The sequence below is a fragment of the Thermobia domestica genome, chromosome 10 (genome assembly GCF_964235325.1).
Source record: "Thermobia domestica chromosome 10, izTheDome1.hap1.1, whole genome shotgun sequence".
Taxonomy (NCBI): domain Eukaryota; kingdom Metazoa; phylum Arthropoda; class Insecta; order Zygentoma; family Lepismatidae; genus Thermobia; species Thermobia domestica.
The window spans coordinates 215,385,681-215,411,933 of record NC_137463.1 but is presented as its reverse complement, the minus strand read 5'-3'; the positions used below and the strand labels follow the sequence as shown (position 1 = coordinate 215,411,933).

Here is a 26,253-nt window from a genome sequence, read left to right as displayed (position 1 = left end):
AGCTTTGGAAAGCCCAAGGAAATTGTCCACTCGAGTTTTGTTCAGCACAGTCACTTTCTTTATTCCTTGTATTTCTTTATGTTCACTGTCAGTGTTTTTGTTCGTTGCCATTGTTGAGAGAATGGATGATCAACGTACTTCAATCAGGTTTTGTGTTAAATGCTGTAAAACTACTACTAAAACAACAGAATGGTGCAGAATGCGTTTGGACAGGATTGTCGAAGCAACGTTCGTATGATTTTCACGTTTCAAGAATGGTCGTGAATGTGTAGAAGACGATCCTTGTGCCAGTAGACCTGTGAGCATCCGAAGTGGAGAAAATGTGAATCGTATACGCACACTGCAACACGCTAACCGACAAAGAAGCATGAAACACTTATTGCACCAATTTTCTTGTGCGTCAGTTTTTGGCCAAAAGAATGGTTACAGTCCTTGAACACTCCAGTGTTCTCTTAACTTGAGTTTTCCTTAACCTCCCATTTTGAGGATGTTACTCGATTCAAACGAATAAAACGGCAGTGCTGAATAGCATTCCAGCAGCTTTTAGAAGGTGTTCCAGAGCCTCTACACAATCGTCTCCGTGAGTGTGTAGAATGGGAAGAGATATATGTAGAAAACTAACATGGCATACATTTTTTCCGGCAGCATTAAGTATATTATTTGGAGATAGTCTCAGAACTTATTGAGCACACTGTGTATAAATGGAAACATTAATGGAAAATGTAACGAGTTAAAAATTATGATAAAGAAAAATTAATTAATTAAATTAAAAATTAATGTTAGAAAAAAGAAATGAGTAAAATTAAAATTTAAAATGGCAGTTTTCACTGTTAACCATGAGAATTGTCTTGAGTTCTGAAAATTCAGGAGAAAAGTTAATGAATAAATTAGGAGCATGGGAAATTATTAGGTTATTATGAAAAGTTACCGTTCTTAACAAAACTGATAATAAAAAAGGAAGAAAATATAAACGAAATTATGTATTTTTTATATTAAATATATTTTTTGTTTATCTCTTAGTGTACGAGGAACATAATCTTTTGAATATATATAGTTTCTGAGTAATTTGCCCATGTGTGATTTCTTTGAAATTTGCCAGCTAAAGAGATGTGAGCGAGCCTTCCAACTATCAGAGAGCAATGAAATTTTACATGTATAATCCTGCATACCTATGTAAGTCTTGTGGTAATGTACAGCTCGTAACTCTGTGCCGTTGCTGTGTTATAGGTCCGAACATGAGGTAAGGTGTAGTGGTCCAAAATCCATTACTGCACCTCGGAAAGCAGTGTGACAAGTACTTGCCCCTAGAAAATGTCTGCATGGTTGGGAGGAGGTGGAATGAAGATGGTGTGCGGTCAAGAGAAACTGATTTTATACTCGGTCGTGCATCTGTCTGGCCAACTTTCGAGCAGTGAACGGGGTACGTTGTTTTCCCGGAGGTGGACACCTTTCGTGTCAACATAGGATTTCACAGAATCCCGTATCGCACACAGCAGTGAGGCATAATATATCCTGTTAACTGTGGTACCCTTTGCCTGGAAAGCAAGTAGTAATACCACTTGTTGATCCCAAATAAATGTGATCATCACTTTGGTCGCTCAGAGTTGAACACGGACTTCCTTTGTTGGTAGTACGTCGGCACGCTGTAATTGGTTTGACTAGGTTTTCCCTGGTTTTCTTCACTCCCACCAGGCGAAGGTCGGGATGTGCCATGTAGGATGCCAGAGCCAGTTCCTTCTCAAATCCTAGACCCACCTAAAAGACCGATGTGACCCCGGAGTTGGAGGCCTGAGCCCCTTTCCTTGAGCCATTCTCTTGTGTAAATAAATAAAAATAAAAAAAAAAAAAAAAAAAAAATAATAAAAAAGCAGTCGAATACATCGCTTTGTTATGACTTTTCAAGGTTTACATTTTTACCTTTTGGAGTAAGTTTATAACATTAGGTTGTAATTGTAGCAATTGGTACGGCAATGGGCGTAATTTTGTTTTGAGTTATTAAAGCGATTTTTTTTTTTCGATTGCTATTTCTTTCTGTATTTATGCAAGGCAATAACTAGAAGGTCAAGACCAGTTCCTTCCCAAATCCTACAACCATGTGACCCCGGAGTTAGAGGTCCGTACCCTTCCTTGAGTTATCTATGATGATGATGATAACTCAAGGAAGGGTACGGACCTCTAACTCCGGGGTCACATGGTTCTAGGGTTTGGGAAGAAACTGGTATTGACCTTCTAGAAGGTACTATCCCGGCCTTCGCCTGGTAGGAGTAAAGAAAGCCAAGGGAAACCTAGTCAAACCAATTACAGCGTGCCGACGTACTACCAACAAAGGAAGTCCGTGTTCAACTCTGTGCGACCAAAGTGATGATCACATTTATTTGGGATCAACAAGTGGTATTACTACTTGCTTTCCAGGCAAAGTGTACCACAGTTAACAGGATATATTATGCCTCACTGCTGTGTGCGATACGGAATTCTGTGAAATCCCATGTTGACACGAAAGATGTCCACCTCCGGGAAAACAACGCACCCGTTCACTGCTCGAAAGTTGGCCAGACAGATGCACGACCCTGTGTATGATATCCATCATAGTTTGCGTCTTTCTTTGACCGCACACCATCTTCATTCCACCTCTTCCCAACCATGCAGTTGTTTCCTAGGGGCAGGTACTTCTGCGATGTTGCCACGCTGCTTTCTGAGGTGCAGTAATGGATTTTGGATTACTATACCTTACTTCACGTTCGGACCTATAACACAGCAACAGAGCTACACATAGATACAGTTACGAGCTGTAGATCACCACATGACAGGATTACACACGTAAAATTTCATTGCTCTTCGATATTTGGAGGTGTCAGGGTAAAACTTTCTCGCTCACCTCTCGTTAGACGGCAAATTTCAAAGAAATCACACATGTGCAAATTACTCAGAAACTATTGATTTGCAAACCCTGGTTCATATAGGTGAAAATGTTCCAAAGTACTTGTAGAATATCCCCTTGCAAAAAAAGCATCAAAGTACCAGTCACCGTATATATATATTGGGACAACATTGGGAAAGGAGACCTTCATTAATCCTCTTCTGTAGTGGAACTGCATGTGAAATTTGAGAGAAGCCATAAAAAAAAAAGTTCGTGCATTTCTCATGGTTTTCGAGAAAAAGGAAGTTTGTCGCTGTCCTCAGTGTTATAGAATGCTTATATAGTCAAGTTCTTAAATAATAATTTAAAGGACTACTAACATCGAAGAACATGTTGATAATATTAAAAAAAAAAAAAAAAAAGCCATTATGAGTATTGTATGTATAGACTGTGGCTCTCTAGGGAGCAGAAACAAAGAAGAAATTGAAGGCGCTTGGATGGGATACTGGCAAAGAAGGCTGTGCGTATCGTAAACAAATCGTCTGGTGACACTGTTAGGAGCGTGAGATGATGGAAATCCTTGCGTCTATCCTGTGTTGATCTTAGTCCTTATTACAGTTGTTACCTTATTGCTTATGACCCTACCGCCACCCATCGGAGAATACTGGTATTTCCATATTTGCTTGAATTTTTCACATAGAAACCCAACCCACTGGGCGAGCGGATAATCAGGATACTCGAAGAAAATTCTCTTCGTTGTCTCACTGGTGGCATCGATCCACTATTATTGCTCAGAGTCGTCTCCCGTCATTTCTGGAGCGTTCACCAACACTCAGTAGGGTAATAGAATACGCCAATTGCATGATAGACCAAGTTCTGTCTACTGGTGGAGGGTACTTCCCTCATAAATAGAATTTTGTTGACATCTCCAGTGTCGGCACCGGAGCTTTAAAGAAAGCTCACTCCCCTCTTCTCCAATGACGCCCGACGTCACCAAGTATCGAATTCCGCGCTATAACCAAAACCTAGTCAGAAACCAATCTATTTCTTGGATCTCCTGGAATTCCTTAGCCCTGTCTACCTCAGAATCGAATTCAGTGGCTCATGTAGGCCACACATTTGGGAGTGGCACCAACTTCTTCCTCGGGGAAGAGTAGAGCTCCTCATAGAGATTTTTTTTTCTACCCCACTCCTAACAGATTCCGTCATAAGGGTGAAACCACAGAGTTGTTGAGAAAAAAGGCCAAGTGATATATTTATGGATGTGTACTACACAACTTCTTCCAGGCGGAATGTGCAATCGCGCACACTAAGGCCAGTATCGTATACTATTTACAGTAGATCGGTCTGTGTTTGCCAGAGTTTCTCTTTCAAGGAATAATTGTTAAACACAGGAAACCCTTCCGAAGAGCGATAATAGGATGCATCCATTAGCGCGATGAAAACGAGGCACATCTCCCAGTTATACCTTCTAGTGAAGGAAACACCTGTGTCGAGCCGGGCAAGCCTCTCTTCCCACGAGAAGAGATGACAAAGCAGGTAATATCCGTTGCATTTTAAACATATAGAGAAAAGAAGGTATAAGTATAGATGACTGGTTTGATTTTGCTTAGCGTCCTGCTCAGCAACGAGGCTGTATGAAAGGCGGGACCTGAACTACATGAGCTCCCACAGGGAATCGAACCCGGGTCTCCCACGCCAAAGGCGCCTACACTAACTACTTAGTTACAAGGGAGCTCTAGTTGGCTGTTTGATTCGCCACTCAGAATAGACTGATATTAATATACTGCTGGAAGGAGGGAAGAAATGAAAATCAAGAACAAGAACAAGGTATTAGAACGGATATCAGGAAAGAATGATCAAACAGCTCTAAATAAATAAATAACTTGAAAACCACCCGTGTTGCATACAAACATCAGTCGAGGAAAAAAGACAATATCCTCCAAGATCTAGTTTTCAAATTTGAAATTAAGGTAGAAAAATGTTTGGGAGCTTAACAATCTGTTCTAGTACTGAGGCTATATGAGACATCGATCAGCGTACCTTCAAAATCCAGAAGTTGACTGTAAATATAAAAAATGTCCTGACATTATTTATAATAAGCTATTCTTCGTTCGAATAGTACTCGTATGTTGAGTTTTTTTTTTTTTTCTTAATGCGAAGTCGAAAGATCTTGTCACCCACTTTTCTCTGATAAAACACTCTAATCCATAGAGGGAATTAAACAAACGAGAAATTTCTGTAGTCAGTTCAAATTTTTAGATTTTTTACGTGCTCTTGAGAAAATATTGCGTTTATAAGAAAGTTAGGTGACCAGTTATTTTTTACAAGACTACAAAGCACGGCAATTGTATCGTATATATAAAAAATATGTTGCGCGATGTGCTGACGGCACATCATCACTTAAAGCAGTATGACGATCGTATCTTTGTGGGTTACAAAGGTAGCGATTTTTCGTTTTTGAAAAATTAAAAAAAAAAATGAATGAAATGAAATCTTCCAGGCTAACGTCCCACGTTATGCCCTTACGCAAATGAATGATAATGGAAGAATTGGTGGAATGATAAAGTTGGAGTACCTGAGAAAATCCATGCACACGATGTTATCCACCTTAAACTTACTTTTCCTGGGATCGAACCAGGAACCCCACGAACCAGAGACAAACGCTCTACTACTAAGCAAGCAATTAAAAATGTCGCCAACTATTACTCTATTTAAAAGAAAACGAAAGTAACATTTTCTAAAGGCAGATTACCAGTAATACCAAAGTTACAGTCTCATATGTGCATAGGGCTATTTCTTTTCAACCTCTATTAGGCCACTACGGAAATTCTATGTGAGATGACGAAACGGGTTAACACAAAACTGTTCATTAGACATCGCCCATCCCCACACCGATAGACAGACTGCCAATTAATCGTTGTGGAGTAGCGAGGTGAAAGCATATCAACTGCAATCGAAGTGCCAACCAGGTGTGAAAGCATATCGACTGTAATCGAAGCGCCCGCCAAGTGTGAGCTACGTGATGTAATTCGATTTCTCCATTCGGAATTGTAACACAATCGTAATTCATTATCGAATGAGTAAGGATTAGGGCGGGAACTTTATGAGTGATGGCTTTGTACCAGGCACGTAGCCAGGGAGGGTCCGGGCCTTCGAAACCAGAAATGAGCAAAATAAGGAAAGATGAAACAAAAAGGAACTAGTAAAGGAAGAATCAATATTAAACATAAAAAGCTTCAGCAAGCATTGGTTACTCTTTCTTATGAAGAGCATTGTGTAGAGGAAAGGATGGAGGAGGAAGGGTCAAGTTAAAAATGGATATTATTGTAACGAAGCATTTCGAATTCCATCTAGCTCCATGCTAATCCTATGGACTACAAATGACGATCGATAAACCGGTTCTGTTACTTGCGTTACTTGCATTTAGCTGAATTACTTGCAATACGTGGTGGCGAATGAGCGGGACATCCTGGAAGAGTCAGGGAATTTGAAATTTCTAGAAAAGTTACGGAATTCTCAGAATTTCTGCTACTAGTCAGGAAGATTTCAAGTTTCCGAAAGCATAGTGCAGTTGTGTAATAGCGTGGACATTTTGTAAAGGAAAGATAATGTCTTTTTATAAACATAAATACAGTGGTATTAAAACATTTAAACCTTAGAATTAAATCTATTAACCAATCGAATATGAAAAAAATGAATAATATGAAAGTAAATGTAATTCATATTTTGTTACCACTTAAAATCGCTGGAAACTTGCAAATTTAGAAACGCGTAAAGTATAACATTTATTGAAATAAATTCATATTATTCATTACTCTTCATATAATGAAACTAAACAAAATAGTAAACTCATGCACACTAACGTTATATTTGCTCATAGCAATTTAGAAAACATCTAATATACGTGAATTATTAAAATGAAATTGTTTTGTGAAACAAGCTCTGTCAAATATACAACAAACATAAGTTTATTTTCTGCAAACGGAATATACTTAAGATGTGAAGATGATCTTTCCACATCTGTAGATTTCAATCAAGACAAATAATTTGTTTGTTGCCAGGTACAACACTCAGCTCACTGGTAACATCGTTAAAGATTTCAAGAGAATTCTTCAAAGCGTTGTTATTTTTCTCAGTGTTGGTAATAGGTGTAACACTAAATGTGTAACACTAAAAGATAGGCCCTTTTCCAAGGAATTCTTAAGCAATTTTAATTGAAGTCGGATCTTTATAAAAAGTATCGGTGATTCTGTTGACTGATTCAAACTTGTTAGCAAAGTTCATGCACCCATCTCGTTAAGGCCACTGGAATAGGAGGGGAAGTTCAGGAACCATATCATGAAAGATAGTGATTGGTTCGCGAGGGGACCCTCTGAAGTACCTTTTTCACATTTGACACGAAAAGACCAAAGTCGGGAAGATAAGAAAGCACTTTCTTTGCAATCCTATGTAGCACAGAATTTCTCAGTCTTTTCTACTGGCCTATCACCACACCACAATTAATATTACCATAAGTCGTAAATACCACCCAACAGTGGCTTCCGTAGGTTGAAAAATCGTGATGTAACATATTTGCCAGGCAGGTAACATGCATTTTTGGGAATATAACCTTTGTTGCGTTCTTGTATACAACTCCATCTGTAATGACAAGAAGAACCCTTTTGTCACAGAGCGGTCAGGGTGTCTAAATCTTCTGATGGAATCAAGGATGTGTTTGTGGGTTCCAATACTTCCAAAGTTCCAATTACAACATTAGTAACGGAACGGCCTAGAATGTTATGTTTCATTCATTGAATTTTATATACTTCTTATACCAACACTTTCACGGATTTTGTTAACAGTTCTGTTTTTTCTTTCTTTCTTTCTTGCGAGAATTTTTAAAGAAAAGATATTCTAACTCTCACGTAAGAATATCTCCTTTAGAAATTCACATAGATCGTTCCCAAAACTTACAATGCGACGAGGAATTCTTGATCGTATGGAGGAAGTCCTGAATCTTTCTACCATCTGATGAGCGTGTCTCTGCAGATTTATGTTTTGCATTGTGTGTGACAAAACCTTTTTTTCCGCGAAAAGCACAGTTCAGACTACTTACAAACCAGTATAGAATCCTTTGAAAAAAAAAAAACACGTACTAAGACTAATTCAGAAAATTTTCCATCTTTCCAAGAAAGACCTACTTTAGGTATCTTGAAACACTGAACTCTCCACCAGCAAATACGTGTATATACTACACATTAGTCACGCGAGCAACTCGTAATAACTTGTACCTGGCTGCATCTTCCAATATGAGCATACTCATTTTTCTTTGTCGTTGAAAAGTCCAAGAGCTGAAGACTCAGCAGGTTCCACGTGCACTTGCCACATTCCGAAGTCAATTGAGTGTAAATAACTATTTATCGTTGTTATGAGGCGCTATGATCATTAATCACTCCCTAGGTAAGTGCAACCAACTCTTGTTTGGTATGTTATCATTCACATATAAATAAAACATAGAAAGAAACGAGAAAATGGAGAAAGGCAAGAAATGGCTTCTAAACTTAAAAATAACGTTTTCTCTGAAAGTATCAAAATTGCAAAATACGGATTTTCTAGCTGAAATTCCCGTTCTTCGCTCTGGCAGAATAGGTTTCGGGAAAGTATTTGAACACCCTTTCCTTTTCTTTCCTAGGATACACACTTCAATGAAAGTGCAGTGATAGTGATGCAGTTGCTCTCTTGCGCAGTGTCAGTTTGTGTCACAAAACGTATTTCTTTTGTTTCTACACTTCTATGAAATATACATTATCTAAAAAGCTGAATATATTCTTTACACAATTATCTTACTGTTGTTTACCCTTTGCTAATCACTCAAGATTAGAACCAATAATCTTTAAATTAAACATAATATCATTTGTTTAGACAATCAAAATTCTTGAAATGTTTTCATAAGGTATCTTCATAGAGACAAACACAAAACAGCATTTTTCATTTTTTTAACTCTCCGCTCGAACTTGCCTGTACAAACTCCCAACCATTATTAGTTTTAGCCAATAATCTTGTTGCGTATTAAAAGGAGAATCGTAACTATACTCGCTTATAATATAGGGTGGGCCAAAAATCACGAAGGAGTTATAACTGTGAATAACTTTTGTATTTATCATTAGTTTCCATTGATATTTCATAGACTTAAAGATGAAGAATGAGAGATTGTTTACACTTACGTGTGGAATATAATCTCAGGTAGATGTCTGCCATTATGGACGTCATAGATAAGGACCCTGTATAGCACACGATTCATGACACGAATCAACATGTCTGGTCTGAGTGCCCCGTATTTCTGCACGAATATTGTCTTTGAGCTGCTGTATTGTATCTGGTTACCATAAGTATAAACAACAGTGGCGGCTCGTGTTTTGAGTTTTAGGTGGTGCACAATATATGACCTAGTTTTATTATTATTATTATTATTATTATTATTATTATTATTATTATTATTATTATAAATAATAATAATATTAATATAATAATAATAATAATAATAATAATAATAATAATAGTTAGTATAAACAATAATAGCGATTTCTTCATGGTGTACTTCTAACATACAATGGAGAAGCTCATTTTGTATGATTTTTGACGTATTCTTAAAAATTGTTGCGTTTTCTAAATTACTCTTGAGAGCGCTGTCAAATTCAGCGCTGAAATTAATTAATCCACTAAATACGCATGGATTTGAAGAAGTGTCTTGTTTCATTATGTCCTCTTCAAGTCAATTCGAAGACGCCACAAAACCGAATTGATGACTATATTGAACACGTACCTGTTTTGCGTCACTTTTTGATTGTGATTCTCAATGGACCGCCTATAACCAGCATATAGTTGAGCAGCAATATTCACATTTCCCAACAGTGAGATTAACATGTTTTATGTGAGCTGACGATTTTTTTTTTTTTTTTTTTTTTTTTTGCAGATTTTGGATATCCACAACATCTTTTTTACTCTATGCATCATCCCCCGCCCCGAACAACAAACACGGAAAGCAAAACAAAGCATTTTTAATTTCACATCCACATATCACCACATGCTGTTCGTACAAGTTGAGATTAAACTTTCTTGTAAATGTTTGTTTCTGACTTCTAATAACTTGCGTTATATTGATAGTAAGAATCGGCTCTCCGATGTTTTACACAAGTAGCTTTGCTTCTAAAGTTCTTTTTGAAAACGGCTCATTCAACAGAGACGTTACAGAATTCATTAACATTACATTAATTATGCAATACAGCAACCATTCCAATGAACAACAGACACTACACACACAACACTACAAAGTACAAACAAATTCGACAATTTGATCTTGAACAAACTTCTGTCTGACTCCAAACACATGTTTCTTTCCGGTGTGATCTATTTTGCGTCAAAAGAAACCATCGAAATACTCCTCCTCAAATACCTTTTAGTGAGAGGGGTGCTAGCCCCTATTTAAGCAGCCAAAGGCGTGGTTGATAGTAGGCGGAAGAGGAAAGTGAAGAAAGACAAGGTTTTCCTACATTGGACATGGGTCAGTCGAGTTGAGGACAGGGATTGCAGTCCCCTTTAAAATCTCACCCCTTTCCCTATTAACGCCTTTTTCCCAAAACTGCTCTCCAACTCTCTCATTCACCCACACACACATATGAAAAGGAAAACATTCTCTCTATGCTGCCAAATTTCTACTCATTCAAACATAAGTGTATTAACTATTGACACCCTTAATCTGTCTTCACTCTTCATGGGGTCTCTTTTACTGTCTCCATACTTTCACCTTACTTGGTTGACAGAACCAATAGTTATGGCCACTTAGCAATCTCGCATTTAGGCAAGGCGCAAAGTTTTTTTTTTCCTCCTCTGTGTACGACTTGGAGGAGCGGACCATGTCCTTTTAGGCGAGAACCGTGTCAACCAATATTGCAGGGGGAGAAGACGGTGAAAAATTTCCAGTTCCAAAGCGTTTTGTTTTGGAAAAGTTGCTTTTGTTGGTAGACTTGCTTGCAAAAGATCTGCAAACATATATAAATTCCTATGAGGCACTATAAGAATCCTCACACCTCGCAATCCCCGCAGTAGCCTAGCTGGGGAGTTTGTCAAACTCCCAAGCAGAAAGTTATTAGCCAGCCCCGTTTGAAACGCACTTCTTTAAGGAAAGATAATGTTGACAATAAAGCGAAAAGTGATTTAGCATAAAAAAAAAAAAAAACGAAAATATTGGAAGGAGGTTTGTACAAATATGCAAACATTAAGAGAAACCGCTACTGATAAACGATCTCCCATCCTTGGTCTTTAAGTCTCTGAAATATCAATGAAAACTAATGATAAATAAAAAGTTATTTACAGTTACAAACGCTTCGTGACTTTTGGCACACTCTATATAATCAATGGAGTTAAAATCTCAGAAATAAAGTTCAAATATATTTAAAAAGAGAAAAAAAAAGTGATTACTGTATTGCTGTACAATTCAAATAAGAAAATTGAACCTATTTTCCTACTCCATATGGTAATATTGGAATGCCGTTGCTAGGTGCATTTTCTTCTTCTAGGGTACCTTCTCGGGAAAACTTATATATATATATATATATATATATATATATATATAAATCAGTTAGGTCATGGTTCTTTGGTGTAGAGACACTAATCAAAATCGGTGCAGCGGTGTAGGAGTTGGTCACCAAGCATCGTTACATTTATTTATATAAATGACATGGCATTTTGCCATTAATTTAAGCGTTAATTATGAGTCATACACCGATTTCTAGGCTATACGAGAAGGCTTGAAAACTATATAGATTCTCATATTATACTCAACTTAAAATATGTGTTAAAAACATCAGAGAGTTTCTAGGTGGTTACTTGCTTATTGCCAGTTTGTTTCTTGTTTTTGTGTTATGTATGAAAATCTCAAGATAAGAACAGGTACGAGAGGTCCCACTGTGGACACTAGGGATGCGCACGAGACGAGTCGAGACACGGCTCTTCCAATAGTAAAATATTCATTTTTCGAGTCGAGACATCACTTTTACAGCACATTTTCGAGACAAGACAGCCACAAATCTTATCTCGTGCGCATCCCTAGTGGACACTCGGTGGAAAAAATGTAAAAACTCTTTTAGGGCAGCCATCCTGAGTTGGGTTTTGCTCATTTACACCAGTCAGATGCCGGAATGGTGCCTAACATGAAGGTCCTAGGCCGCTTCCTTCCCTTTTCTCATACAATATTATCACTGAGGGACGTCATCCCTCATATGACAGGCTAACATGGCCATAGATGCTAAAAATCCAGAAACCTAATTCGTAATCCTAATCCCAAAACAATGAGAGTGTACTAAAGAGCTTTAGGAAAGAGTTTTTCAATAATAATAATAATAATAATAATAATAATAATAATAATAATAATAATAATAAGCCATTAAACTGAATCATTTTTACAAGTAGTAGGTTCCTACATGTTGGAATGTAAACAACAATAGATACAAATTGCTAATTAACTTTCTTTTAAATATATCCAGTGCATAAATAAAAGATACTTTCTAGCAAATTAGAAGTTCCTAATTAATATTGACAACGGACGTCAGTCGTACTTTTTTTGAGGCCATAAAACTGTTTTTTTTTTTTTCGTTTTTTCTTTATATTCTAGAAAACTATTCATAGAAATTTACCCTCAAGTATGGCATTTTGTTCAGGTTGATGTCTATCGATTGATACATGTTACTAACTTTGGACATGAATTTAAACAGAAATTAAAATTGAAAAGTTAGGGAAATGTTTGGGCTGGATCTCATTAACCATACTATATATTGTCATCATCTTCGTGTCATAACAGGAACTTGATGAGGAGTTATATTTCAGTGTTAGTTTTACCCTAATTGATAGCGGGTTTTCGTACAGCATCAGTATTTTTAGATTTACAAACAAATTCGTTTTTCTTGATTTTCTCTAAAACTACACATGCGCTTTCACACTCACCCATATCATTTTCTTCAGCTTAATGAGATCTATAGATTAGTAATATGACTCGTGTTTTGATAAATGAGATCTATAGATTGGTAATATGCCTCGTGTTTTGATAAATTTGTTATAAATGAGATCTATAGATTGGTCATATCCTCGTGTTTTGATAAATTTGTTTTAATTGAGATATATAGGTTGGTAATATGCCTCATGTTTTGATAAATTTCTTATAAATGAGATCCATAGGTTTGTAATATGCCTTGTGTTTTGATAAATCTTATATATAAAAGAGAACGCACAAATCCTTTGTTCCCTCATCACGCTAATACGGCTGAACCAATTTCTTTCATTTTTGGGGGGTTATTAGGATTTGGACCCTAGATGGTTTTTATCATATCACTTTAATTTTTAATTACCAGTGTCTTGAGATAATTGACCATTCAAGTGTCCATAACGTACAAATCCTTTGTTAGTTCATCATAGGTAAAAATAAACGTATTTATATGCAACCCGCATGAGCGTGTCACTCGGCGGGTTAACATAAATGACAGGCGATATAATGTTAACATTTACTGCAATCTACTATGGTTTTTATCATATCACTTGAAAGCGAAAAAGTAAAAATTATCTAAGTAACAAAGTTTATTGCGTTCCGGGGTGACCGCAGCGAAGCGGGGTGAACGCTGCTAGTTTCTTATAAATGAGATCTATAGATTGGTCGTATCCTCATGTTTTGATAAATTTCTTATGAGACCTATAGATTGGTAGTATGCCTCATGTTTTGACAAATTTCTTATAAATGAGCCCTATAGATTGGTAATATCCCTCTTGTTTTGACAAATTTCTTATATATGAGATCTATTGATTGGTAATATGCCTGGTGTTTTGACAAATTTCTTATAAATGAGACCTATAGATTGATCATATGATTCATGTTTTGACAAATTTCTTATAAACTAGATCTATTGATTGGAAGTATGCCTCATGTTTTGACAAATTTCTTTCACTTAAACTCCAACAGAGGTCTAGAATTTAACGTCTTCAGATAATACTTAAATTGATGTAATACTGTTTAACTAATTACTTTTTTTTTTTTCTGTGTTCTAGGCAAATACAAGAAGTCTACAGCAGTCATCAGAAGATTGTTTAATGTGGTGCTTGAAGTGTACTAATAATGACTTTTCCGAGTTGAGTCCACAAGTGATCATGAAGAAAAATGGTGTAGCAATTTTTCAGTGTGACAATAACGACTATCACAAGATGTAACAATTAACTCGAATTGTGTGTGCGCGTGCGTGCGTGTGCAAGAGTAAAAAAAAATGTAATCGTTTTAATAGGGAAAGTAGTGAAAGAGGGAACAGCACGTAGTTCATCTGTAGAAGATGAACTTAGGTTCCATAGTGTTGCTAATTTGGTGCCTTTTTGTGGTGACCAGCAACACACAGCATCATGCGCGTCTGCATCGCTTCTTATCTGGTCGTCAAACAAGACATGTATTCCCTGATGCTGAAAGTGTCACCCGTGCTGGTCGGAACTCTAGGCATCAAAGCAATAGCACATCTTCTGGTAAGAGTAGTGCAGTGCATGCCAATGAGTCACAAATCACAAGCCCAAAGAGTGTGGTTATGCCAAGTGTATCGCGTATGGATTTAGCATTTGGATGGGATCGTAGTTCGCTAGAAAAGGATGTTGCAGCAGTATTTACTAAAGTAGCCTATGGAAATTCTCAGCAACAGAACGCCACAAGCGCACCCAACATCACAAAGAATACAACAGGTGATAAACCTTCAAAAATGCCGCCGGATGTAGAAGAAGTCACACCGTCAAAGGTACCGGAAATTTTGTTAACGTCATCGACACCACAACCAACGGCACTTCCTCATTTTATTCCACCACCCAGTCCATCTCATCCAGAGTTACCTGTCTACACACCACCTAGTAGAACGCGGTTTAAACCCCCGCTTCCTCCAGAATATGCGAATCCATTTGCTAATAAACCAATTCTTCGAGGCAGCCAGTCGGAAGGGAGTATGAGTGGTGTTGGACCACCACCCCCTCCTCGCCCTCCGCCAGAACGAGAAAGGATACCGATTCGTCCTCCGGATTTGGTGATTGGACCAAGCTCCGAGAGAAAGAAACCTTTGAATACTCCAGCGGGATTTTTGCCAACCAATGCTACAATGTTGAAGCCATCTAGAGGAGCAGCTGGAATTACATATCCACGGGGAATCCCTGTTACTACTCCTGGCAGCACAAGATCTCAAGTTACTTATTCCGAAGTTGATCAGGGTCAAATTCACAAGGATAATTCTGAAACGAATAATACCGAATTTGACTTTGTTCCTATCTTACAGGATCCTACGGCAACACGCATTTTATCCGGAAGTAGTGGGAAGAAACAGCCTTTAGATGGAATTTTAAGTGTGGGAAGTTTTGCTCCGGTGGACGTTGTAAATAGTAATAGTAATAATTACAAAGATAATAATAATAATAATAATAATAACAACAACAACAATAGTAGTTCTAACAGCAGTAGAAGTAGTAGTGAAGCTGGCAACGGTGGCATTGTTACTACAACTGTTGGTACGAACAGTGGGGGTAGTAGTGTTTTATTGGAGCACGTGAATAAGGACTCCATGACAGATGTGAAAGTTGCAAATCCTCCACCGGAAACTGTTCCAGTGATACCAGAACCAGAACCACCAGAAGAGAAACCCAAAGTTGTGATTGTTGCTGATCCCAAGTCCCCGTATCCAGAAGCAGACCTCAAGTTTAAGAATACCGTTAGTGTACTGGGAGTAGCCTTGGATGTACATGTCTACCTCATGGGTTCACTTTTCACGTTACTGGCCCTTCTGTCACTTCTCAATATAATTCGCATCAACACATTTCATCAGCTGTTGACGAGGGGATACTTCGTCATTGTAAATGGATTTATGTTTGTAATTGGAACACTTCGAAGTGTGTATTTATTTTATGATGCTTACAATATTCACAGATCATATCCACAGGTAATGTCGGATTTTATGTTAGATGTTGTGTTTCCATGCCTAACATCGTCTTTTGCTGTTTTGTTTTTTGCCCTTCTCCAAGTTACAAGGGTGCAGTTGTTCAGTCCTCGTATCCAGACACCTGTAGTATTAGCCGTTGTACTTGTCTTCCATTTTGTGCTAAATATAAGCGTTGATATTGTCGTAGGAAGCGTACCACATGCAAAGTTCCTTCTCCTCATCTGCCAAAGTTTCTTTATTATGTGGTGTGTGGCGTTGTCTTTAGGATACTTATATATCTTCAGTGCTCTATATCGTGCTGCATTAAGAAAACAAGGTGAAATGATACGATCCAATTTCACCAAAATGCATATAGATGGAGTGTGTCTTCCTCGAAGATTGCCACACCCAACGTTGGGTCTTGCAGTCCGAGTTACTTTAGCAACCGCCATGTTATGTCTTTTAATGGCAGCTGTACAACTATATGGGATGTTTGGCGTGTATGGAATTTTGAGTGAGCAAGTGAGTAGTCATCCTATATCATGGCCATGGTGGGGTTTCCAGTTCTCAGTACGAGTGATAGAAATCTCCATGTGTTACCTAATGTCATTCGTTGCAACACAGCCTCTCCGTCAGTACGAAGTCCAGGAGAAACAAAGGCATATATTCGCTTTCTTCCCGTGTGGCCCCAGCCCAATTAGTTGTGGTTTAGCTTTATGCAGTTGTGCTGCGACACCTGCAGAAGAAAACAAAACATCCGAAGATATGTATCCAACAATTTGTAACACCAACCAGGCTATACGTAACTACGCAATGCACACAGGAAAGAAGGTATATGACGACTCGTTTCCCTTAAGTAATTTAGTTCCTACTTCCGATACAATGATGTCCATTACTGCCATACCGAAACGTCGCTCCTTTAAAAAATCCGGAACTTTAATGTCGTCTATAGCCGAAGGGCGAGCTTCCCCGAATTGTCAAATAAATGCTCAGACTTTGCCGGCCACTCACAGCAGACCCTCGTCAATGCTGTTTGCTGAAAATGGTTTTGTAAGATTCAGAGCGTCCGGAGATCCCGAACAACCAATGGAAGAAGTTCTTCAGCAGTCCAGCATGAGTAAAAAGGGGTCATCTGCTCAAGTTAGTCTAGAAGAAGGTGTGACAGCTTTCAACAACCCTAGTACAGGGTCTTCAACGCCGTGTTATAAAAGTATTGATAGCGTTCACTATTCTCGACATCTGCCATGTGAGAAGATAGCTGAAATCGAAGTGGAACAGGGTAAAATTAGCGAAAAGGTATTTTATCACCACAAAATGAATGTTCAGTGTTCTGGGAATACAAGTTCTGACACGTTAAGCAGCTTTCCTCCGTCTAGAGGGGCAGCTAGTGCTCAGGACATACATTTATATAAATGCGCAAGCACATGCAGCTCGGAAAGTGCTGCCAACAGCTTTAATATTCGACTATTTCCACCATGTAAGGAAGCATCGGATAGATTCGTCGGATTTTGTGGTAGCAATTATAGAAGCTTAAGTCGATCCCGTCCATGTCCAGAACCGCTACTCCACCAGGGGGAAACCATAGGCGGGCGACAGTGGAGAGTGGGGGAACAACACACAGAGAGGCGGTCTCTTCCACAAGTGGGTGCTGATCAAAGCCCTCAAATCAATGATTTGAGTAAATTAACTCCTTCCAGAACCGCCTTTCTTCCCCACGGCTCCTTGTCGCCCGCCCCCACTGATACTACGTCAAAATCCGACATGAACGTTGATTTTCTTACTGACTTATCGACGTCGAATTCTCACGGCAATATCAACAGCTCAAATGATCAGATGCAAGATTTATCTGATTCATTGAATTCTATGCCATCGGGATATGAGGATAGTGTGGATGATGAGCAAGATTCTGATGCTGGTCCTTCGAATCAGTATCCTGCTCTTAATTTACAATTACTAAATACTCAAGAGTCTTCGAATATAGTGATGTGTAACCCAAATTCACAAGACATTACGCCCGATTCAGCTGTTGTGGCTGATATTAGTGACTATTCAAAAAACGAGGACGCCCCCGTGGAAAGCAGCTATTTTCTGAAGTATAATGATGCTCCTACCTCAAGAGTGTGTGACCGAAACCTCCCATCTCGTAATCTTAAATTATCAAAATCGACCGGTAATTCAGTTAGTGATATTCTCAGGATTAGTGCAACATCTGTGAACGATATTTTAACTGGCTGCAGTGCATATACATTTCATCCTTTGAAAACATCTCGCATTCTTCATAAGTTAAAAGGAAGTAATTACTCTCTTAATGGTCAATCTTACACTTACAGTCCATTATGCTGTGAAGATCCCATTTGTAAGGATGCATCTGGCATGTACGGTTATCGTACAAGCGACTATGATTTTAAGAAGCGCATGAAACCTTACAATAAATCTGCAACAAAATTACCCAAGCATAGTATGGAATCTCAGCTTTGCCCTTTACTTCCGCATACAATCAATACAGGTTTGCCGAGATCTCATGAACTAGTTTACTCCAATGCAGTCTCACCGCAGCTAGTATGTCACAATTATTATTTCGTAGACAAAGCTGGAGTCAGTAGATTAACTTACGGTGCGTACGGTCTGCGAGAAGATGGTAGTATGTGTGACGGTGAAGATGAAGACGATTGTAATGACATGTGTTACGGAGAAAATTGTATTGGATACAATGATTTGTCCGTTGAAGCAGAATGCAGGAAATTAGAGAAATTAGACATCAGTTCAAATAATATAAATGATAACTTAGTTGCATCTCGTACGGAGAATGGGTCAGGTGAACATAATTACGTTTCGGAAGAAGAAAGTGTAGTTTAGTTTGAAACAATAGAATGATATTTTTAAACTATAAAGGGTTGTTCATTTCCTGCTCTTTCTGATATCTTAAAAAAACAGACGATTGGAATTCTCTTGTCATCCAGACAAAACGAAGTTTGCTGTAATTTGTGGTTTACAGTGCACCGTATTTATGGGTGAAGTCTTTATTACTCAATATACAAAACAAAAAGAATATCAGTTTGCAGGAGTAATGTACATAATTCTAACTTATTGTCTAGAGTAATAATTCAAGTAGTTCTTTTTATTAAGAAATACACGATAGTTCATATAAAACAGTATTAGGTATGCCATTTTATAAACTAAGATATCATAATATCCACTCTGTAGATTTTGAGTTGCTTCTAGACTATAGTATGTACTGTAATGAAGAAAGAAATGTTTAAAATTCACCAAATATGTTGCATATTGAGGATATATTTATTTCTTCCTTCATGTTTGTATGGTTACCAATTGTTGTTGAATTAAAAGGAAAACAGAATGAAGTTAATTTAATGGTTTACCAACTAAAATGATAATAATCCTGAGTTCTAGAAATTCTGTCTACAAACATCTGATTCATTTTTTTAAAAATTAATCGTTACATTTCATTTGGTGATGTCTGCTGAAAGAACTAAATATTCTATGTATTGATTCTTTTAATGGTTATTTTAGCTAAAAGATATAGAATGTCCTGTCTATATATATATATTCATCCATCATAAACTAAAATTGAGGAAAAATCTTTGTTTGATACACTAATCACATTTAATGATGAATGAGATAAAATTTAGCGTGAATTAATCTTTGAAACTTATTTACAGAAATCAGCTAATAAACGTACTTCATATGTAGTCAAAATGAATAAATTGAGATACACGTTGCATTTGTGATAAAAATTGTGTTTGATTTAATGTTGATTTAATGTTCATTACTGGCATTGATTCATAATTTGGTATTCTGTTGTAATGTTATACCATAGTTTTCAGTATGTAGCGTGCAAGTGAAAGTCAGGTAGAAGAATACAGTACTGCTTCCAAGACTTACTAAACAAAATAGAGTAGTACACCAGAAATTTCTTTACTGAATTGTAATATTTTTCAAAAACAAACCTTCATCAAAAATCTTCTTTAACCATTTGAGTAATATGTTTAATTGTGTGACAAAAAAGATAGTGTTGTAATCCTGTATGTTTCATTGTAGTCATAGTAGAAAAATGTTATGTTTATATGGTAAACAGAATAAAACTACATAAACTTCACAGAACAACTTGAGTAGTACCATGTGGACACATCAGTTTTCTTGGCTGAATTAAACTATACATAAAGCACAGGTTTAATAAGTAATATTTATGTGTGTGTTTCTAGCAGACTGTAATCTGTCGAGCTCGGATCTTTAGGTACAGTAATATTGAATTCCATCGTGAGCAGTTTGGATCAAAATAAAACATACATACATGATGCATTGAGCAAAGCACATAGCAGACACAAATGTGCGTTTAATGTTTTTAATATGTTTTCATCACACTAGTATCTTTTGTATGTATGGTTAAAAGAAATGAATTCTAGAAAGATACTTGTATAGTAGTCACGGACAAAGACGCAGTCCTGGTATTAAGTATACGCACTTAGTTTTCGAAATTGAACGTTAAGTTGTTAAGAAAGCGAGTGGAGTAAAAAACCATGAATACCAGGATCAGAACTACATTCGTGCGTCACTCAGCGATGAGTGTTGTCCAATATTCATTATGTCTGACAGTGAGACATAACCAGTCTCGTTTCTGGTATTTTTTCCCCTTCCTCACTCCTCCTCAGTTGACGAGTATGGAAGTTGTCTATATTTAATGCCTTCAAGTATATTTTTATTCAAAATCATCAAAGATTTAAGAGAGAAAGTTAAATTATGTTCTTTACAATAGGTACGTTATTCGTATACCCAAAATTTCACCTATTTTCGTAAACTTGCCATTTGTTCATCAACTAAATAAACGCTTCCAACTGACTATTCAGTAGTCCGTAATATTTTGCATATAGAGAGGCTTCGCGTTCTGTACTGTGCTCTTCCTACGCTGTTGATTTCAACAAGTTAAATTGCCTACTTGAATATATTGCAATTTTGGACCAGTTCTGTTGTAATCTGGAAATCAGCCTAAGATGCGTCCATGAGATTTAGTGATTTTCCACTGTATTGTTCATACAAGAAGCGTAATTTTAATCTAATTATGCACCGTAAGCAATGTTCCAAAAATGGAAAAGGGAAAGTGGGGAAGAAATAGAGGAAATATTGTATTAGAAGTAGGAAGTGCATATGAGATAGTACGTAGAATGATCTAAGTGCAAATCAGGAGGAATGAGGTGCTTCAGAATTTATCTGGATTGAGTTTCCTACACATCATACATGTATGAAAACATTCAATATTACTAACATATTTATTTTCTTTTAGGTGCATTATTATATAGAAGTGCGAGCTCGACTAATTGCAGTCGTATTACATGTGTTCAATAAATGTATAATTTGTACAAAACTTGTATCTAATTTGTCAAGTTTACTTTATTGTCTCAAGGCAGCTATGAATACAAGTCATTTTTTCGTTGTTTGGCAGAATAGATTCTTTCTATTTCACAAAGCTGGATGGTAAAAGAATTCTATGGAAAGAGAGAGAAATAGTAAGTTTATTTTTAGAAATTAAGTTTTCAGTTTATTCGTGTATCTGTCATGTGAAAGAAAAAGCTACAAGATAAAACCCTGAGTCATGTATAAAAGTTTTGATGTTACAGAATGGTTGTTCGTATTTTACAATTTAGTGAATTAAAAAAAGTGTAGATAAATCTATATATACATACATATATATAAATATAAAAGAAATTCATTCCATAAAAGTATTATTTGTAACTTATATTTTCTATTTTGTGAAAAGAAAATAAGTCATTCCAATTCTTATATACATATTTCATTAAATGTGAAAACCAATAATTCAATATATATATAAATATATATATATATATATATAAATGTAGTTCACATTTAAGAGAAAAGAGGTCATATACTTATACATGAAAATATTGAAGTGCATGTTATGGTGCTTTTATTTTTGCTGTAAATAGCCTTGCATTTTTTGATGCAATATTCTTAATGACATTTGATATGAAATGCTGTTTTCCACGGGGGACTTCCATCTTGTGAAGTTGTATTAAAGGTATTTATGGTAACTACCAGTACAGGTAGTACCACAGCGTTATACATATATATATATAAATATAAATATTAAATATATTCTGTATTTACTATACTTGTTGAGACTAGTTGGTGGGTGAAGCTGCTTAAAGTGCTCAGCCTGTTATACCAGACTACGCAGAGTAATTGTTTTGAATATTAGTGGCATTGTGCTGTAGTGGTAATGCACAAGAAGTGGGTTGTGTACGTTTATAATTAGTAGAAATGAAAGAATGGTTTTTGAGTTTTGCGATACCACGGAAAGTCATGCCAATTATTTGAGTACCATGTCTTTAATTAAAAGAAAGAGCAACATTTGCGTCTTTTCTTATACAGCGTCAAAGTATAGCAATATCACCTCTAATTAATAATACTCCCCTCTTAAAGTACCTGAGATTCAATTAAAAACAGATAAAAAAAATGTGCATAATGTTATTATGTCTTCAAATTCAGTATTATCGAAGTTACTAAGATTTCACGTAGTAATGTAAATATAGATTATATTTTGTAGTCAGTAGATAATTACTGTAGAAGATGGATTTCAATTTTTCTATTTTATTTTTTATTTTATGAGAGGTTGAAGCTTATTTTGGTAATTAATTGTTGATTCCCTAGCAGCTGCATTCAGGTTAAAACAGTCGGTTTCTATCAGATACAGCGCTTATACCTACTGTAGAATAATGATCTCGTATTACCGTGAGGATAGAACTTAAGCAAAGCGGTGCAATAGTCTTGTCTACTTAAATATATATAAAATAATAATAGTACGCTATTTTTCATTGCCTAATGTGTAAATACTTGTTCATACATTCTTTTGTAATGTACTATTTCTTTTCTTAGAGTAATAATGAATTTTTTAATCTTTAAAACTACTGTATATAATTCTTCGCCTAGATGTCATTCAGTTATATATTTGTATTTTTTTTACCCGCTATATTTATGCCGACTACTTTTATGAACATTTAAAAAAATGTTTGCCACCTGTATTTTTCGAACTAATTTTGAATATCGATTCCAGTGTTTAGTAGTAAGTAATTGAGCGTCATTCGTTACTTCCGCTTAACGCCCACGCTTGAGATGCATCCTTCAATCGGAGTTGAAGGCTCAACTAATTATGTCGTATAGTACAAATACTGGATATCTCTTTTACTTTTGTCAAAATGAGTAAAACAAAATGCTAAATTGAAACTTAAACGACGTAGCGTCTTAGAAACTAGTACGAAATGAAATTGCATGATTACTAATAAAGAACATGATGTGATGGTCATTCCATGATGTAATTAACATGGTGTATTTTTCAGTAAAAATAAGATGTCCAAAACACTTGAAACCCTGTTTCATAGTAAAGTTCGAAGAGCGCCATGTTTTAAAATGTTATTATTTAAAAGATCAAAATAACTGTAAAACAAAAAGCGAAAATCAAACTGGGAGAATATAATATTTTGAAACTGAAAAATATATGATTAAGTAATTGTACCATAAGACGATTATGAGTAACGTCAAGAAAATAGTAACACCGAAATTGATACTAATTTCTACATTTCAGGCCTCCGTATTGTCTTAAATTTATTCTCCAGGACATGAAACTGATTTGCTTTCGCAACACTCTCCTTGCTTCAAGTTTCATGCGTTTATCTGCTTAGGATATGGTAAATAATGTAAGAAAAGGGGAAAACGAATACGTAATATTCAGAACGTAGAATGTCTTTTTGAAAAACGAAGTTTGGGAGACAAGTACATACACACATATATATGTATAAATGTGCTTCTTAAATACTAAAAGAGCGGCTGAAGGACTTAGTGATGGAGCTCTCACCCCCCGAGGCGTGGTGTTCCTGTCGATCCCAGCTTCCGCCAGGTTGGCTATATGGCGGAGAAAGACCGTGTGTGTGTTTTCTCGAAGTTCTCCCGTTTCCTCCCACTTTCGCATTCTACCATATTATCTATGTCATCATCTCCGTCTCCCTTAGCCTCAATGCATAATCGTGGAGCGTTGAACTGAAAGGAAAATATACGTACTAAAGACACCACTACTCGTGTGTCTTATTACGTTAAAACTTTTCAAACACTAAAATGAAACAAGGAATTCTTATCGTGTGTTTCTAAGGACAAGATTCCTTTCCTACCGAATCTGATATGTTGATCGTTTCTGTATAATGGATTTGCTTCGTTTTGAGACTTCGTATATAATGATAAGGAAATAAAATTTCCTACAATTGTATGTATATCATGGATTTTCTCTCTCTCTCTCTCTCTCTCTCTCTCGATAAAAGATTTTCTAGTTGTAATACATGAGTTTTGTCCTGGGCTCATTGGATTTGGGCGAACATGTCCTCATTTCACCTATTTTGTTCACTGTCCTTGTTTCGTGTTTTATTCATAGGCTTTTCCCAAATACATCCTAGTTTCATTTGGTGTCGCTTAGTTGGAGGACGAAATAGGACAGAGTGTACATATAATTCGTTAATTAATTGTGATTGTAAATTTGATTTTCAAATGTACAAGTTCAAGTACAATCAAAAATGGTTCTGTTCTCCATTGGTCATGTAACGGTATGTATATTGGAAGGATTACAAAAAAGCGAAAGGGAATTTAAATTTAGTTGTTAACTGTTAAATATTTCAGTATTTCTAAAACAATATATAAAACCAAAGGTTCAAGAAATCTATCATACATACCTTTTAGCATCATTCACAGTAATATTTACAAATTGTAAAACTTTTAAAATAGGTGTTGAAAGGTGTGGAACACAGATCAAAAGAATGATAATTTGAATGCCGCTACGAGTACTAACCCTTGTAGGGGAATTATATTGTGGATAATATTTATTTTTGTTTCACAGTTATTTTGAAAGTAGACGAATTCGTTCCTTTTAAGTGATTTTGCAGACATCTTTACTTATAATAGCTCTTTACTTTTGTTTAGGGTAAGCACTTATTGACTTGAATTTGTAAAATTCCAATTCGGATACTTGTTTACTGTCGAACAAAATAATGGCAACTATATAATTAAATAATAAAGTAACAAACATACGTTAAATTTTTAAATTAAGTGCCAAAGAGAGGTTCTACCAGTTAAAAGATCTGAATATTCATAGCGAAAACCATATTTTCTTACGATGTGTTCATTTGAAATCTAAATCTTTGTAGTTATTTTGAAAAGCACATGGGGTGCGTTTCTTCAGGGAACATACAAACACATTTCACTTCACGCTATGAATATATCTACCAGAATTTAGGAAACAATTGTAGCTTTGAGAATCTCGACTTGTTTCGAGTGGTACTCTATCAAGCATGCGTAAAATGGAAGTATTTTAGGTTTAATAATTTACAAGAGGATACGGGTTAAATTTTTGATTGGCTGCCAGCTTCATTGCCTGGAAATACGAAGTATGCTGCAGAAGACAGCAATAGTTTGATAAATGCTTACATATATATGTCTAATTTACAAGTATTGGTAGCTGGGGTAAACTATATGGTATGAATTTAGTGTAGTTGAAAACTTAGGAAGGCCATAGAAACATTAAGTTCAAAAGATCATTTAAAAAAAAAAAAAAAAAAAAAAGAAAGAAAGAAATCCGTTCTTGGTTTCGGGCACAACGCGACGAGCAAACATTGAGACTGGAATATTTATTTAAAAGCAAAATTATGATTTTTTTCTTTGTGCAGAAATCTTCAGGTTTCTGACTCTTTTTAAAGCGGTGGTACTTCCTTTGCGCTAGAGATTCTGTAATTTTCTCCCCGAAGGTTGTGAAATAGTATCTAGCAATATTGAAAGTTGAGTATTTATGTATTATTTTTAAATACAAGGAATGATAGCTATTCGTGGAGGAGGGAGAGGTCAAGACTGGTCCATCCTCAGCTGTCACTCGAAAGTCTCAAGAAGTATAGATAATTTTATCTTCATTGACATATGTATGTATTACTACTATGTGATATGTGTCATGTTCCATATGTTTGTATACAGTCAATACATCTGTAATAAAGCTCGTGTATAAACTTAGCGACAGTTTGTTATTATTTCCCTTATTTATTCCACGAAGTTTTATAATTATAGTTAACTCTTTTAGACAGTGGTAAGCATAACGTACTATAGATTTACTGATCATCCAACTAACCTCCAATAAGACGAACGTTGGGCATAGTTCACCCTTCTCTTTTATATTTTTATTCCAAATTTGCTGCACGATATATTCACAGCTTCTCTCCTACACATTCATCCGTGTTACTTATTGTCAATACGTGTGCAATAAGCTGTAGTGTAGTACAGTATTTTTTCCTCATCCAAAATGTGTTAATGAAAAAGATTTCCAAATGGAGGAACAATTATTGAAAGTGTAACAGGTTATATATTTTTGAAAGAACAAGCTCTGTA

At 36.2% G+C, this 26,253-nt stretch overlaps 2 protein-coding genes across 2 annotated transcripts in view; both read left to right on the top strand.

The window, feature by feature from the left end:
- Cox17 (Cytochrome c oxidase copper chaperone COX17) overlaps positions 1 to 14,174 on the top strand; it is a 58,698-nt gene extending 44,524 nt beyond the window's left edge. Inside the window, exon 3 of the mRNA XM_081729090.1 lies at positions 13,931 to 14,174. The gene's annotated coding sequence lies outside the window, so the exon portion shown is untranslated. The remainder of the gene's footprint in view (positions 1 to 13,930) is intronic.
- Positions 14,175 to 14,199: 25 nt separating this feature from the next.
- LOC145662986 (uncharacterized) lies at positions 14,200 to 25,882 on the top strand. The gene has a single exon (XM_081729087.1). It carries the CDS (start codon positions 14,206 to 14,208, stop codon positions 18,667 to 18,669), a length of 4,464 nt encoding a protein of 1,487 aa, XP_081585213.1. The 5' UTR covers positions 14,200 to 14,205; the 3' UTR covers positions 18,670 to 25,882.
- The last annotated feature ends 371 nt before the right edge of the window (positions 25,883 to 26,253 follow it).

What these genes read in the sequence shown, in the direction of transcription:
- LOC145662986 (XM_081729087.1), top strand. Translation starts at nt 14,206, where the DNA reads ATGAACTTAGGTTCCATAGTGTTGCTAATTTGGTGCCTTTTTGTGGTG.